This window comes from Phalaenopsis equestris, unplaced genomic scaffold, assembly GCF_001263595.1.
Source record: "Phalaenopsis equestris unplaced genomic scaffold, ASM126359v1 Scaffold000006, whole genome shotgun sequence".
Lineage (NCBI taxonomy): Eukaryota > Viridiplantae > Streptophyta > Magnoliopsida > Asparagales > Orchidaceae > Phalaenopsis > Phalaenopsis equestris.
In genome coordinates this window covers 1,779,194-1,797,645 of record NW_018164448.1, presented here as the reverse complement: position 1 = coordinate 1,797,645, position 18,452 = coordinate 1,779,194, and the positions used below count along the sequence as shown (strand labels likewise).

Sequence of the window (18,452 nt, the reverse complement as noted above, 5' to 3'; positions counted from 1 at the left end):
TATATATATATATATATATAGTATTATCTTATAATCACAATCATAGTACTTGTATTTGGACACATTGCATGTTTACTTATGTAGCAAAATGAACTTTTATCAAGATGTTTACAATTCAATCACTTATATTAGGTTTATCATTTACATATCACCATTATGTTAATTATTTTTTTTATCACTTGGTAAACTATTAATTTAAAATTTTAAACTAAATTAACAGGTGAATGTTGAGTTCACCATAAGAAAATTGTTTAATAGTAAATCACTTATTCATTACCATTACAAATAACTTATTTGGTGTCATTTATAAGATTATGTAAGACAATGTATTTGACTTCTAACATTATTGTGTGTAAATTTTTAGATTATGATTGGCCACTTGGATGTTTATTTAAAATATTTTGTATACATTGTGCATATTATATCCTTTTACTCTCACATAAGGTTGCATATTTAAGTTAGTTGTTATACTCTTAGATTTTGCATAGTGTTTGTTTACTCACTTCCATTGTAAATTATATTTCACATAAATTGTATATTGTAATTAATTATGTGGGAAGGGGTTCATATAATATCATATGAAAGTGTGAAAAGTGCACACCTATTTCATTTTCCTGTTCGTAGCTTAAACCATCAATTGATGTTAGTATCTCAATTCAATTGTTTGGCTTAGTTAAGACCTTGGTAACATACATTTTAGTATAAATTAGCTCATTGGACAAAAAATACTCTCTTAATCTTCATAAATTTTATTTGATTTTTGGAACTCTATGCTGTCCATTCAAGGTTATAAACTTAATTAACTCAATCACTTACTAAGAGCACAAATCAATTAACAAAGGGTTCTCCTTAAAAAATTCACTGTGGGAATTCACCGTCAATCTTGAACTCCATCAATGTTTTTGATTAGCAGTTGATTATCAACCTAACTCATTTTCCATACAATTAGCAATATGAAGCTTAGAATTTATATAATCTTTATACAATCATGCTATATAGTCAACTTTGTAGCTTTTATCTTGATCATCACAAATAGGCGAGCATTGTTTGAGTATGGGCACATGTGATGTTGAACCTTAACTTGAAAAAACTTTATCACAGTGAAATTCCTTGTTAAACTCTCTGAGATTTGGCTTTTTTTATAAATTGTTTTCATAGCTCGATTTAACTCATAATCTCATAAGAATTCTACTAGGTTCTTGTAGATTAATTCATCCAATGATCAACTAAGATCTCCTTGATATTTCTCACCATTTCTAAATGTGCTTGATTTATTTCTATTGTAAGATCAAAATATGCTTTTACATATAATAATAGATGACATATCCAACAATGATTATATTCCTAGGCTAGCTTAAGCGACAGCAATGACAATGTAAGCGGTCAATAGTTAGAATATCATTAAAATTTAAAATCTATCTCTTCAGAGTAGAAATTGCAAAATATTAATATCATAAACAAGAGCTTTCTATAATATTATCACCATCAAAATTTACTTCCCAATAAATCATGATTGTGGGTAGTGACATACACACAACAATACAACTTTCGCTTGGAGAAGAGCTTTTGGCTAGAGGTGGTAAACTATTTACAGCCGAACCCGAGCCTTACACTGACCTAATTTTAAAACGATATGATTTTGGTTCACAATGGGCTCAAATTTGATCCAACCCAAGTATGACTCATACGCATTAAAGTCATACTGATATACAATTTGATAGGATCTCAAACTAATTTGATTGGACCTAGACTCAAGTCAATCGAAATTTTAATTCGATCAGAGCTAAATTTAACTCGTTGGTCCGCTGCTAAAGAGCTCAATCCGAGCCATCGGGCATACCAAATCAACATTTTTCCAGTCTAGACCTTTTTAGGGTGCTTCTACCCCTCGCGCAAGAAAGTTGTATCGAATTGCATCGTACTTTTGACTACAGAATATTCTTCATTTCTGCACATCTCCTTCAGATCGGTAAGTGTCTTCCTGCAATAAATCTGATCTATTCGATTTTCTAGCTTGGAAAACAACCATTGATTGTAAAAAATGGGGGATTTGAAACTATTGTCTGTGTTATCTTTCGTTTATAGTGAATTCTGAATGGGTGTTTGATCTTTGTTTTTGCAGAATAAATGCTTCCGGCTGCGTATGTGTGGTTGAATTATAGGGTTTTTGTATTGTTCCAGGATTGTGAAAGCTTTGTTAAATGCCCCGCCCGCACCCCCCACCCCACAAAGGGTGGGTTAAGTTTTGATATGTGCCGGAGGAATGATATGCTCGTGAAGAAGGGAATTCATCTACCGGTTTCAGGAAGACATGAACCATCATTGTTGGCTTAATTTTTGAGGTGCTTGATGTTTTCGTTTACTTCTTCCATTAATGGAATTCGTGACTTTCATTTTCCATGTTGTTACCAGTGAAAAAGAACCGTTCTTTTTCATAGTTTAGTCTCTTTTTTGTCTACCAATAAAGCTGATGTGAAATAATTGGAAGGATCACTATGATGCTGATGATGAACTTTTTGTTTCTTTTATTTTACACACTATATGTATGACATACTGTCTTTTGACCTCTCTGCGTGGTAGCCTCTTAGGTCAGCTCTGTAGCTGCTATGCATGCAAAATTCTGTGAATGCAATAGGTAAATTTCTACTTAGGCCTTGTTTTTCAAAATATTTGTTTAATAGTTGTTCTACAAAAGTTGTCTTTTAAAGTCAAGTAGAAATTACGAACTAAAATAACAACAAAATGATGTTTTGTGAGAAGCACTTTTAAAAAAGTATACCAATCCAACAAAGCTGAAAATGTGAAAATTGTTTTCTATAAAATGGAAAGCAATTTTAAAGGTTCTCCAAACAGATTCTTAGTATCAATAACTAAGAGGCCTACAATGATCAACAAAAATAGAGCATTTGACAAATTGACGTGATACTTTATAAAGCTATTTCTGATGCAGATCAGTGAAAACAATTCTAACTTGCATACTGCTCAGAGTATTTTCTCATTTTACTTTGTGGAGGATCTTTTTGCTTCAACACACATTACATGTTCATCTATAACTTCAGACGATAGATATATAAACAAAGAATCTTATTCTTAGTACTGCAATTTGTTTATAGTTATGTAATAAATTGATATGTGAAGAATATTCAAGTAAAAATAGCAATTTTTTTTTGTTTAATGATAATCAATTATGGGAATTATAAAGGAATCCATGAACAAACATAATAATTCGTTGCAATTGAGACATTGATTTAACTAAATTGGAGGCAAGTTTCAAACCACCGTCACTATATTTTTGTGTTTTTAGTTTTTCTAATTTGGATCCTAGAGACATTTATCAGGCATGCTCCAACAAATTCAAGTATTGTAGAAAAATATCAATTTTTTTATGGTCGTCAACTTGTATGATATCATACTTGCAATGTAGAATTCTTTTTTCTTTTATTATTGCCAAGTACTGTTCTCTTTGTAGTCTATACAATATTCTGAAGCTCTATTATAGAATCACTTCTGCCTACTCATCCTTTTTTCATTTGCTATTATAACTTATTCAAGCTGGGGTTATTCTTGGAGCTGATATGAGAGCAACAGAAGGACCTATAGTTGCTGATAAGAATTGTTAAATGATTCATTACATGGCCCCAAACATCAACTGCAGACACTGAGGCGTGATAGAAATTTTTTTTACTCTTGATTTATAGTATGAGGTTACTCTATTTTTTCATAGATTTACACATCCTATTAGAATTCAGCTAGTCTCTCTAGCGGATAAAACTTTGTTTTTGCCTTCATGTGGATTCTTGAATTTTGGGCACTTTTTCTTTTGGCAATAGGTAAATCTTGATGAACCCGACATATTTATGCTAGCACAGATAATATGAGGGCTTTTTATGTAGAATGATTGCTTAATTTGCTTTTCGACCCAGGCATGGTTAGGGTTGCGCCATTGCACCATACATGGCTTTTGATGATAAGGTGGATACAAGTGTATACATATTTGATGATTAAGCAATTAATGCTTTTAGCATAGTTCTAAATGACCCTTGAATGATTTTATATTTTACATCCAATCAATAGTTTTATTCATTTATTTTCATTTTATAACGGGAGAGAATTCTAGAAGCTTGAGTGGTTCTTATGAGCTATCAAACTCTTCATCAAGATCACAGAGCTCAGTTTTATACTTGTGCAGTTCCTGAATGATGCGAGAATCATCATTCTTTTTATTGAACTGCTGCATAGTTATATATTCCTCGATTCTCTTAATTTTTTCAGGTTTATGCCAAATCTTATAGTTATTCATTTGAGAGTTGGAGGTCTTTAGCCTTTCTCTGGGAAAAAAAACAATTGGGCTATATGTTGTCCTTGTGGCTTTGAACTATGGATGATCAGACTTTAGAACTCTATGAGCATTAAAACTGTTCTCTAACATGCAACAAAATACGATTATGATTCATAACGAAGGAAAATATCCATCCTTTGAAAGTTTAATAGCAGCAAATTTATAGCTTACATGTGATGTTTGAGGAGTCATATAAAAATTCTAATGCTTTGGGAGTTTTATTTCAGGAGATGTTGTCAATTTTCTGGATTTTTTCTTATATTTGGTCTCTTTTGAGACACATCAAGTTCGCTAAGAAAACTTTGATTCTGAGCTTGCTTCTGCTTTTTCTAGAGGCGACACTCTCCAAAAACTCTTGAAAACAATGGGCTTGAAGTTCAATGATCTTCAAGCTTTGTAATTTTGAAGCTGAAATTCTTGCTTCACTTGGAAGCTTCTAAAGCTTACACATCATTATATGTAAATTATAATAATTCTATGAAATAGTTAGCTCAAATTAGTCTAATTTTTCATCCACTATTGGATAAAATGTTTTTTTAAAATTATTTTTATCAAAAAAAGTTTCTTTTGTAGGGGCATAAACTGTCATTTTATTGAGCTAAAATTTTTAGGAACTCAAGTGTACATTATACCTTATTTGAAAAAAAATTCTACGGTTATCCAAAACTTTACTTGATTGGTTTTTGGTCATTCCCATTTTGACCTCTGATTTGTATAATCATAATTTGGTGTTAAATTTTGGTCCGTTAGACTAACATTACACAATGTTATATTTCTGTCGCTCTATAATTCTGCTTATGTTTAAATTTTTGCTTGTGAATTTCTGAATTTATTTTTTATGAATGCTATTAATAGGGCTAAAAATAAATTTATCAAACTAATACTATTGTTGGCTTTCTTGTACTTACTTTTTCAAATTTTAACTACTCGTGAAATTGTAAATAACAAAATGAGCAGATCATGCAATATTGGCATTTAAGTTTTTTTTTTTTCTTTCAAAAGCGATTTAGTCAAAATTGTTTGACTTGCTTTTGATATCTTGGTGCAGTGGGAGGATGGAATAAAAGTTGTTTGTGAGGCCATATGTTATGGTATCTTCAATGATTTGGAAAGCCAGAGCAATGTTGATGTTTGTGTGATAACTAAGGAATTTTCCTTTAACCTCCCTTCTCTGTCTAACACAACATTTATTCTTTGAGGCATTTACGTACATACCACCGAATTCCTATGTATTTACATATCTAACACTTAAATTTTACTTTTTGCATTTATACCACCAATTTCTTTCATATCATATGAAAAATATCACTATTTTAACTATTAAAAAGTGAAATACACCTCATGCATAAGTTGACATATGTAAAAATTGAAGTTTAAGTGTTAGATATGTAAATACATATGAATTAAAGTATGTATGCAAATTTTCTTATTTTTTTTCTCCTCTCACCTGCGCATTTCAAAACAAAGCAAAACGTATTATTTGAGGAACTACCGGTTACCAAATCCTCAGACATATATTAGTTCTAGAGGCTAGTCTTTCGCTAAGGGCCACACTGGTAAGTACCTTTAGTTACATTCAATAAAAATGCACATGTGCTTGGTGCATGCAAATTGAGTGGATTATGTTTATGTAATTAAATAATATTTAAATGTTATTTATCTTCAAAAGTATAGTGTTTTAATTTTTAGAATTTAAATATAAATTTTTGATATTTTGCTCATAAGTTTTCTAGTAATAGACTTAAAATAACCAATTTATATATTCAGTATATATAAGTACACAATTGAAGAAAATCTCTTTGAAATAGTTTCATTATTTTCATATTATATGTTTGTTTTTTCTTGATAATGTTTGTTGATTGATACTTTGCATAACATGTGAAGAGATTTAGCTTGAGGTGACAACAACAACAAGACTTTATCCCACTAGATGTGGTGTTCGCTGCATGAATCTTTTTTCTCATTTGTGTCCTTTATCCCACTAAGTGTGGTGTTCGCTTCATGAATCCTTTTTCTCATTTGTGTCCTATTGAGTTTTTTATTTTCATTTAATTCTAATAAATTATATCATTTTTTTTATACAACATGCTCAATTCTTTTTATGTCTATCTCTACTTTTCTTAGCATAAGTTATATCTATAACATCCACTTTCTTTACTGGATCATTAGATGGTCGGCATTTAATGTGATGAAACCATCTAAGGCAACTACTCTTGTTTGCCACTGGAGCTACTCCGAACCCTTTCTACAAATATATATGTTTCACAATTATCTCCTAGTGAAAAACTACTCACACACCCACGTATTCTCATCTCGACAATACTTAATTTTATGCTTCTCTTTTATAGGCCAACTTTTTGCACCATACAATATTACAGGTCTTACCACCATCTTATTAAATTTTCCTTTAAGCCTAGGTGATACTTTTTTATCACATAATAGACCCAATACGTTCTCCACTTCAACCATCTGACATGATATGTACATATAACATTCCTATCTATATTGCCATCACTATGAGCAAAAGACCCGAGATATCCGAAACGTTCATTCCTTTTAATGACTTGATCAACAATTGTTTTAACTTCGCCACTAGTTCTATTATTACTAAAATTATATTCAATGTATTCAGTTTTAGATCCACTCAAAGGAAAGCCTTTCACTCTCAAGTTGACCTCCATAATTCAAACTTTTCAAGTTTTTCTTGAACTCTAATTTTATTCACAAGAAGGATATTATCGACAAAAAGCATGACACCAAGGCACGTCCTCCTATTAATGTCCTGTAAGAACATTCATAAGTATAACAAAAAGATAACAAAAAGATATGGGCTTAAAGTCGATCTTTGATGTAATCTAACTATCTAACTGAAATACTGAAATAGGAAAATACTTGGTCAATCCTTCTTGTGTTCGAACACAAGTAACAAGTCTAGTACACATCTTTAATGACTTGAATAGAAGTAATATGAACACCTTTTTCTTCTAGAACTCTCCAAAGCTTTTTCTGAAACCTTATCATAGGCTTTCTAAATCAACAATTCATTCTTATAAGTTATAATAAATTTATCTATTTGTTAAAATAAAGTATCAGCAATACCAAAATCACATTTTAAAACAAAATTCAATATGACTGTTATCCTTCTCATTAATCATTTCAAAATCATAGCAATCATGAATACTTTTTAAAATTTATACAGTTTTACCATCATGCCCATTTAAATTTTCTCAAATAAAGGTTTGCTCTTCAAGAGATATCTTTTGTATTTATTTTTTTGGTCATTCCAAAAATTTTATTTTGAACATATATCCCAACCTACTTGGGGAATATAGACATTTATAATATTAAGAATCTTAGCATCAACAACAATTTTTAGAATTATAATTTTATCTCCAACTGTATTAGTTTTTATAACATTATTTTTCAGTTTTCTATATAATTACACCCATGCTATTTTTAGTACGACTCCTTGAATACCAAAGTTTAAAAGCAAAACTATCAATCTTTTTTAAGCTTTTTCCAACACATTTAGTTTCTTGAATGTATAAGATATTTATTTTCCTATGAACCATAATATCTACTAATTTCATTAATTTATCTGTGATAACACCTATATTTGAAGTTCTTTTACAATAACAAGCCTTTATCCCACTAAGTGGGGTCGGCTACATGAATCCTTTTTCTCCATTGCGTACTATTGAGTCTTCTTATTTTCATTTAATTCTAATATATCTAGATCATTCTTTATACAATTTGCCCAAGTTTTTCTAGGCCTGCCTGTGCATTTTTTTAACAAAAGTCGAGTCTACTCTACTAGTTGGATCATCAAATGGTTGACTTTTAAAGTGACCAAATCATCTAAGACGACTCTCTCTAATTTTATCTGTCATTGGAGCAACACCAACTCTATCATGAATATATTCATTTTTAATTTTGTCTCTAAGTGTCAAGCTACTCATCCACTTAAACATTCCTTGCTTGGCAACACTTGAACTTTATTTTATGTTTCTCTTTTAAAAGACCAACATTTTGTGCCATAGAACATTGCAGGTCTCACCACCATCTTATAAAAATTTCCTTTCAGTTGAAGGAGTACTTTTCTATTGAACAATAGACCTGTGCTTACCTCCACCCTCCACTTCAACCAGTCAGTCAACTTGAATTCTACTAATAACCTACCCAGATATATCATCATCACTTTGAACAATAGACCCGAGATATCTAAAACGCTCACTATATTCCAAGTTCTTATCATAATATTGATTTCATAGACTAATTTCTTTGTCTACATCTTCTCTAAAGTGGGCATCCTTATTTACTTAACACTATATTTGGGTGCCGGTGCTGTGGCCCTTGCACTCTTTTCACTGTATTCTGGTCCTACAACACGTTGCTTCCAGGACACTAGCATTGGCACAATGATTTAAATAATTTATATGATAGTTTTTCGACAAACTTTATGCTAGTCGTGGACTACCTAATACAATCTTTCATTTTTCGCATCAGAGACTGGGGACCTGACAATGATTGTTAGAAATTTTGCTCTAAGGCATGCATGTTAAAATAATAAAATATCATATTTAAATTATCTACGTTCTTCAAAGCATTGAAACTGTAAGAAGACATGCAAGTGAAGTTTACTCTATCAAAGGCTAACTATTTTATGCAAGTATAATTAATTAGCATGATCTTTATAAATGAACTGAACTAAAATGAGAATCTTCTTTTTCAAAGTCTTTCATTTATTTTCTTTTATCTAGTTTGACCTGACTTTGAATGTAACTCTAGTTTTAAAATCTTGTCCAAGTTTGTTTCTAATTTTTCTTATTGAATTTGAGCCGTAATTGAGCTTTAATTGAGCCTAATTATTTATGTATTTGTTATTAATGATTTGAACATATAGCCCAGTTAGTAGATGTGATTGAATTTGTAGCTTTTAATTTAGTAGATGTACTTATGTTGTATGATGAATTTTTGAATATTAATAATAAAATGTTTAAATCTATATTTATTTTGATTTGTATGAATTTTTAAAATTTTGTTTTATTATTCAATAATATAAATGCACAAATATTATTTGGCTATATATGAACAAATATCAACTGGTCATTGAGTGCATTTGTTCTCTTGAAACCCTAGTTAACGCATTCATCTAATCCTTCAAGAATTTCTTATATTTTTCATTATAACAAAACCATTATACATTTAGAAATAAGCATTTACAGAAGATAAAATATAAACAAAAGAAATTCTAGAGTTTGTATCACAACTCTGATATTTATTTAAATGGCTGTTTTAGAATTTTATTTTGAATGTAACACGAACCTTTTAAAAGCACGTATATAAGAATACAACACTGATGCATGTCGGAAGATTTGGGGGCAGTAGAGTAATGAATTATCGTCTTAGTATTGTACGAAAATCAAACACATTCAGATGATGAAAGATTATTATGTAGGAGGAGACACTTCGACTTTGTATGTGGAAAATCCTGAAATGGGGGAAAAATTACAGGGCTTAACCTATTTGAAATACAATATATAGATAAGAATACAACAATATAATATGTATGCTGTATCATTCCTATTAATGGATAGAGTTACTAAAGTTTTTTTGCCTTCTGTCTTTGCAAAGGTTTTGTCAACAAAGATCATTCTGTTGAAACCAGAAGTGGAGGTAGTAGCTGAGGTTGATGCCATGGAAGAAGAGTAAGGCAGATTATTTTGCATGCGCCAAACATTGTTTTTGGCCATTCTTTGAAATTGTGACAACGAAGCATGCATACTTAATGTAATTGAATTCTAATTTTAATATTAAACATTGTACTTAATACTCGAATATTGAAATATTTTAATCATCACTGCATGTTAGTGCGACTCGTAAATTATTATCTCATGCAAGTACTAATCAATACAATACAATATGCAGTTATTTTGAAAACGAGTAAAGCTTGTCTTTGAGCATGGGATCTTTTGATATGAAAAGAAATGTCCAATCATTTGACCATCATCTCAACCGCAAGCATGCCTGTCATCACACTTTTTATAGATAGGAAGATTGACATACACATCACTCAATTCATGTATTTGCATATTTAGCCGAACAAGATAAAAATGTTTCAAGTAACCCGTGTTTAAATTTTCTCCAATCTTGCCGGCCTTTCATAAAATGAATAGAAAGGGAAAGAAGGCAGTTATAGTCATTCTAACTACCCCTCTGAAAAAGGTAAATTAGAAACCAAACCTTCATCTGTCTTATCATGGCTCTCAAAAGCACCTCAACTAGAACTTCAGCTACTCTTCTTTCCTCTTCCATCCTCCTAAGCCTCATTGCATCCTCCTCCTTTACAAGCTTTGGAAATTTTCTAAAAAAGTGCAAAGAACCTAATGGGACTTCTTATCAATTTAAAAATTATAAATTTACAATGCAAAGTGACTGCAATTTAGTGTTGTATAGTAACGAAGACACTACCTGGGCGTCAAAACACCCTTGAAATGGGCGTTAACTGCTACTTCCATTTCTTCTTCAAGTTCCATGGTGTGGAGGAGCAAGACAGGAGGAGCATACGACAAGTACGCTCTTATTCTCCGACCAAATGGGAATGTTATGCTATACGCAAGCCCAATGTGGTTTCCAAGTACTTATGCTTTGAATATTATTGGTAATTGTGTTGTTTGATTTCTAAGATTAATTTGGATCAGTTGCCTAAATTGAGAAAATGCTTGCCACTACGATGCCATATATAATTATGAGCTATTTCTTGAAGTATTATTAAATATCAAATTTGAAAAAAGAATTGCGTCATGATATTAAGGATCAAATTTTTACTTTGTCATTGAGGATAGTAAATTGTAGTCCAAGTTTGATCTGAGATTGACCCGATCTAAAACTGTTTAACCCTAATTCAACTCGGAAATTAAATGAGTCAGAAGGTAAATTGAATCCAGCCACCATCAACTTGATTGACCTAACCCGACACACATAACATATATTCAATATATGCATAATAGTTATTTCGGTAAAATCAAGATAATTTCCAGCCAAGTTCGTGTTGATGGGCCAAAATTTGGTTAATTTTAGATTGACAGGTTATTTCTGGGTTAGAAAGTCAACCTCAACCTAATCCAAAAAAATAAATGCTTTGGGATTTTTCACCCGAAGCCAATCTGAAAATTAATCCGGACAATCCAAACTTAAAGTTTTCATGTCGGGTTTGAATTGAGCAGATGTATTAGGTCAAAGTTTGACCCTCCTACGAAACCAAATATTACATTATTGGTGCACTTGTTTCGGTAGAAAGTATCCAAAAAATAAAAATTTATTATTATTACTATAATAATAATTACTATTATTTGTTTTTTTTGGATAAATACCCTTAATTTTATTGCAAATTAAAATGATTGTGATAATTCACTTTAATGAAAATGTTTAAAAGGTCGAAAAATCCCAAAAGTTTCATGCACTTATTAGACTACATGGACATAAAATAGTTTTTTTGTTTAAAAGTTGCTATTGCTACTCTTTTTTTTTCTTTTATCCGACCATTCAAGTTCGCTATCCTGACTAGCAGTTGTGGGCTCACTACAATGACTCACAACCGCAAACTGCCAACAACGACTTCGTTGAGAGTCTTGATTGTTGAGATAGTGGAAACATCCAGAATAAGGAGTATTTTACGAAAGTGCCACCATTGAAGATCTAAATTTACCTCTGGGATTGGAAGAAGTACCAAGCTTACTACTAAGACCATGTCCATGATAGGTATGCCGACACCTTTCGAGCTTGATCGAGGAGGTGATTAGATCTTGAAAGATCGAGTTCCTAGCTCTGGGTCAACAACCTAGAGGCATGATAAAACTCCAGTAGAAGAAATTTCAGACGAGTTTGTCCGAGCTCATGCCATCAACATAGCTGGCATAGTTTCTGCCATCTTCGGAAGAGGAGATGTTTCTCGCCTAGCCAGTCTGAAGAGGATTCGGTCGGACGAATTGTAAATAACCGTCGTCATAATTAGGTGCAGCACACATCCCTCATCTTTTTTACCGACACTGATCTGCCTCACAAGGGGAATCCCTACAATGATTTCATTGTCGTCACGACGTTAGCTGATTAGCAACTACCAGATTGGTAGCATCCTAATCGCATCGACAGTTCAATGAATATCTTATTTAATGCGGTGTTCGATAAGATGGGCTTTGGAAATGACCGGCTGATTGCCGCAACAAACCCACTCTATAGCTTCTCTGTTGAGAGAAGTAAGCATTGGGAACAATCACACTATCAATTACCTGGGGGAAAAGTACAAGCAGTTTATAAGCATGGAGGATTTCTTGATTTGTTGGTAGTTGACTCGCCGACAACCTATAACACCATCTTCGCTGCCATCTGCTTAATAACTTCAAGGCTGTTACCTCTGTGTACCACGTAATGGTAAAATTTTCTATTGACGAAGATGCGATCACCGTCAGAGATAACTTGGAGCAATCCCATACCTGCTACCTCCGGGCGGTACCTGCTACCTCCGGGTTCCGCTCGAGATCGGGAATCTTAACTAGAGAGATCTCGAGACCAGCGATACTACTCATCAAGTTCCAATGACCGAAAGTGAGCTCGATAAATTCTTCCTACTCAATGAAAATTTTGATGCATGCTTGAGGGAAACGATGTCCATAAAAACGTTTAAAAGCCTACCAACTCAGATGAGGAGATGTAGAGTAAATATAGGATATCAGAAAAATCCCTTCATGCCCTATTTATAACAAGCATGGGCACGAAAGTCCATAGAGTTCAATTGTTGTAGCTATGATTATGAAATAAATGATATTTAATTTTGCATTTAATTCTCTTATTCTTATTATAACACCACTTTCAAGAAGTAAAAGAATCAGAGAACTAAAATATGTAACGGTCCAGAAGAGAGAAACTATAACTAAGTAGGGCCCAACAACAGACGACCTGTAAGAGACCCCACTTATTCAATTTGATACAACCATCTAAGCTAAAGACAAATGCTACTCGAGTCAGGAGAAGGATAAAATCAATGATCCGATTCCAAGATAACTAAACTATAGCAAGACTTATAAGCACCCAAGCTAAAAAGTCGAGCGAAGGTGTCTATCTATCTATCGACAAATCAGATCCGAAGAAAGAATCAAGTTCCTCACCATCAACGACAGCCCACGGACGCTCTCAAAATTCATCATTAAGGATCAAGAATTGGTAATGCAATATATTCTCATAGTGATCTCAAAGGGTTTCCTTATCAAAGAATGATCTATTTGTCAAGTTATGGTAGCTAACTCTGTGCTCGATAACCTAGTTTCATTCTACCAATTGTGTAGCATCTCATATAGGGATCAATGGTTGATAGTCAGACTAGATCAACCGATCGATAAAGTCTAGCTGATCGAGTAAATCCTACCGATCCGAAGCAAATTAAGATCGGTCGCTGGACTGAACCGACTCAGCCTACTCGTCTGAGTCGGCCTTATCGAGTTGAAGTCATGCCAGCCTAGCCATCCAAGTCATAGGACAACCGAACAATAGACTCATACATGTAAAATACATATAACATTCTATAACAGATCCCATTAATAAAACAAGGGTAAAAATGTAATATCACATAGTATATCCTCTCTCCTTTAAATAAGAAGATCATTTATGATAAAAGGGAGATAAGCAAGACGTTTCAATGTTCATTACAGTTCATTTCTTTCTTTCTCTCTTCTTTTTTGCGTTCTAACACTTGGGGTGTGATTCGTGGACAAATTAGCATTTAACACAAATATAGAAGATTCAACTTACAATAATTTAGGAATAGACTTCTAAAATTAACTGGTTATATTAATTAGGATGATAATATAATAATATAAGATTTATGTAATTTATAGTTGTTATTTTTGATATTGGATTAATGAGAAGGTGGGACGTGCTCCATTATATGACTAGATCGCTCGTCACATGTACAACATTGACGAATTAAATTTCTCCTATTTGTAGAGAAAATATTAATTCAAGATATCCAAAAACACAAGTTCGGACGATGGCGTAGACCACACACTTGCAAGCGGCGTGTTGCAATCCACGGCGTCTTCAGGATAAACAGATGTTCATATGTAGTATTTTTTCGCCTTTGCATGAGAAAAACTCTTTCAAATGGGTGGAAATGGAAGATTAGACTTTTGTTATTTCTCTGTGAATTTCTTTGGCCGGAATCACAAAGGTTATCTTACAATATCATCGCTCTTATTTGGTCTCTGAGTATCCAAAATTTAAAACTTTATTATTATTATTCTTTTTTTGTTTTCGAGATATTAAACACAAAACTCTTTCACTACAAATTAATACGACTTTGTGATACTCCTAAATTTCCATGCACTTCTTGGACCTTATGCAGATAAACTAATTTTACTTCATTTTTATATTCAATACCTGATAAGGTATATGATGAAGTTTTTATGGTAATGGTATGGTTCATCAGCTGTAAATGTGTTCCTTAGCTGAAAAATAAATAAATAAATTATAAATTATAACAAAAAGATGAATGAATCCTTGCTCATGACTGGATCAAATCAATACCATACATTCCCACTCCATTTTATATTCAAAATAATAACAATAACAATTATAAAGCAGTAGTTTTTCATAACAATAGTATCAAGTAAAAAAAGTTTCCAATTATTCTGTATATTATTTTCATTGTTTGTTTTTTTCTTAATCATGCCGGCCCTCATGGACTATAAATAGAAAGGACAACAATGCAGCTACAGATCATAGCAAGTAAACCCTTGCATCCATCCTTCTAAAAGCAGTACTCTCTCATCATGGCTTTCAATATTGCTTCTGCTGGAACTTCAGCAACTCTCCTTTCCTCTTCTATCCTACTGCTCCTCTTCGTATCATGCTCCTCCACAAGCTTAACCAATGTTCTAAAATCTGGTGAAAAACTTGCCTCTGGGGAATCCCTATCAACAGGCAGCTATAAATTTGTAATGCAGAGTGATTGTAATTTAGTGCTGTATGACAATGGTGAAGCCATCTGGGCGTCGAACACCGTTGAAATGGGCACCCAATGTAGACTGCAACTGCAATCTAATGGTGAACTCATCATCTTCGCTGGTTTGGGCAAAATGATATGGAGAAGCGAGACAGGAGGGGGATATGGCAAATATGCTCTTGTGCTCCATTCAAATGGAAATGTTGTGGTATACGAAAGCCCAACGTGGTCCATCGGCGCGCTTGTTCAGAGTCAGATCAGCCATGGTTTATCTAACTCGACGGAACCTGATTCCAAGAACCCTTAAAAAGATATGATGTTGGCCATAAGTTGGTTTCTACACCGACCCACATGCATGTGTTACTTTAAATAAGCGCTCCTAGCGTCTTCCTGTGAAGTTTTTAAGTTTGTGTCAGCACTGTCTGTCTGTCTGTGAGCTTATTGAGAAGTGATTGGTGGCTTCTAGCAATGTTGTTTACACTATTTGCTTTGAAAGAGTATTTGAATTTATTACCATAGGTCCATAATTGATAAGTGTTAGCCGTTAAGATAAAATAGTTTTGAGATACAAAGAATTTTGATTCATACATATGAATGAATAATAAATCATTATTTATTTTCTTAAATATAATTTAAGGAAGAGGGGGGATTTAGAAACATACAATATTTACTTATCTAATACTTTAGTGGCATAATCATATCAAAATACTTTTAAAAATATAGATTTTACTTTTAAAAAGTATATTTTATTAATATTTTTATGCGACATTTAAATATGTGGATGTTATATAAATAAACTTAAGTTCGTGTTGAACTATAATTTAATTCTCATGACTATACATCAAATGGTACAAGAGATATGTATCCCAACTATACATCTAACTAGATAGCCAAGGCTTTCTATATGACGGAAAATACTAGATTAGCATTGGTAATCTCAACCATAAAAAATGCTCTCGTGCGAAGAACTTACTAGAAAGTCAATATGGTTAATATCGAGTAGAGCATCGAACAAGTGACCGCATGACAAAGTTGTTTGAGGTGGTATGTTTAAAATAACTGCTAGATACACAAGGCAATCCAAGCATGATAAGATGCTTATTTTGAAGGGTATCAACTTTAACTGACTGAAGTAATCCCATCAAAAGAGCAAGCATCATAATATAACCGGGTATTGAGGTACTCCGACGGGAAATGGACTGATTAGAAAGCTGATATAACATTCCCTCGATAAGGTAATAAGGATTAACCAAGTTGATTAAAAATATTATTGGGCCGGATAAATAAGATGGTCCAACTTCAAAGGTGCTTTCACAAGCACTAGCATGACGACTCTCACTGAGGGTTCCTCCAAAATAGCTAGCTAACTTTTGCTAGGGATATATTAGATATCTCAACAAATATAGGTTGACTGATCAATTGATACAACACGTCCTTTGACAAGGCGAACAAAATTAACCAAGTCAATCAAAAAACATCAAAAAACCAAGGTATAATCAACGGTCAAACATTGGAGTGTTTTCATAAGCACCAACTAAGTAATTTTCACTACGAATTTTTCAAAACAAACAAATTAGTCTTTGTTGATGAAGTATCAATGAAAATTTCAGCGAGAATTGGCTAAGACAACTCTCAGTGGGGAAAATACCCTATTTCTAATCAAATATCATAATATTTTGACTAGACAACATGGATCAGATAGATAATTAAAGAGGTCTAAACTGATACGACATGACACTTAGACAGAGGAATAAAAAAATGACTGTGTCAAAACATCAAAGAGGTTGGATAGCCAAAGCATCCCAACCTATATATGATACTTCTATCAAGCATCTTGGTAAGATAACTCCTATTGCGGAAGTATCATAACTTGATTGGAAACCGAAGTGTTCCAATCAGATATGGATCGGTCCAATAAGCAATATGCTCTGAGCGATACGACGCATCTCGTGATAAGGCAATAAAAATTGACGAGTCTCAAAAATATAAAGGGGTTAGACAAGCATGATGACCCATCATGAGGGGTACTTTCACGAGGTTAGGCTAGAGTGAGAGGGTTTATCTTGAGAGGCGGCCTATTAGTGGCACACTGCAGTGATGCTCTCTATGTTTTTGCCCACTGTGAGGGGTTTACCTTGAGAGGGTATACTTGGGCATAATCTAGCAAACTATCTGAACTTCTTAGATGTTGATCTAGTTGTCTGAGTAGTATTGGTTGGATCACATAGCTGGCCTACATCACGGGACATGTGGATGTACAATTATATATATAATGTGTGTCAAATTTTATTATAACTTAATGACAAAAAATGGCTGGAAGGAATAATAAAAATGAATTTTATCACAAACATGTTATTCAAAATTTTGGGATTTTTAGTATTCATTGCAAACAATTGTTTGTTGTAAGAATTTTGTGAATCTTCATTGTAAAGTTATTTCAAATCTAATTAAATTGGTTCCTCGAGGTTGACTTTTTCTTTCCATTTTTAATCTATCACTTTTAATTCAAAAAGTGGTTTATTAAAAAGACAATTTAAATGAATTATGACATAATACAAATTATAAAATAAAAAGTTACATAGATACCACATAATTGCATATGTAATATCTCATATACATAAATATATTTCTTTAGAATTATTTATAGTTTACCATTTACTTTCTTAAACTGCTCACTTAAGCTATCATGTTTATATGAAGAATAAGTTATATACTATTATGCTATTCTGTTTGATTGAATTTATCATTATGAGTCCGTTTGGGACATGGGAGGGACAGCTTATTTGGTGCGGTGGCGTTTTGAAAGCGCACCTGACTTGTTTAAGTAAACTGTGTTTTGACAGCTTATGCGTTTTCAAAACGCTGAAAACAGCTTTTTCATACCACACCTATGTAGGTGCGGTGTCAGCTTTCTGACAGCGGTCTGGCTTTTCAAAAAAAAAAAATAAAATTTGTAATAGCCATCGCACCTAACTTATCAACAGATTATTTTTAATCAGCTTAACAACAAGTTATTAATAAGTTGTAGCTGCCGCAAACAGACCCTAACCCTAAAAGTCTATAATTAGTTAGTTGCTCTCATATACATACATACATACATACATACATATATATATA

At 32.7% G+C, this 18,452-nt stretch overlaps 1 protein-coding gene and 1 long non-coding RNA gene across 2 annotated transcripts; both read left to right on the top strand.

Moving 5' to 3' along the window:
* The first annotated feature begins 1,780 nt into the window (after window positions 1-1,780).
* Window positions 1,781-10,215, top strand: LOC110018291. The gene is made up of 3 exons (XR_002293346.1): window positions 1,781-1,969; window positions 2,123-2,342; window positions 9,974-10,215. It is a non-coding gene; the product is annotated as an uncharacterized LOC110018291 (long non-coding RNA).
* Window positions 10,216-14,501: 4,286 nt separating this feature from the next.
* Window positions 14,502-15,815, top strand: LOC110018251 (mannose-specific lectin-like). Its single transcript, XM_020715515.1, has 2 exons — window positions 14,502-14,561; window positions 15,086-15,815. The coding sequence occupies exon 2, from the start codon at window positions 15,163-15,165 to the stop codon at window positions 15,640-15,642; it is 480 nt and encodes a 159-aa protein (XP_020571174.1). The 5' UTR covers window positions 14,502-14,561; window positions 15,086-15,162; the 3' UTR covers window positions 15,643-15,815.
* Window positions 15,816-18,452: the final 2,637 nt, after the last annotated feature.

Bases quoted from the DNA above. Each gene is read 5' to 3' on its own strand.
- LOC110018251 (XM_020715515.1), top strand. From the start codon at position 15,163: ATGGCTTTCAATATTGCTTCTGCTGGAACTTCAGCAACTCTCCTTTCC.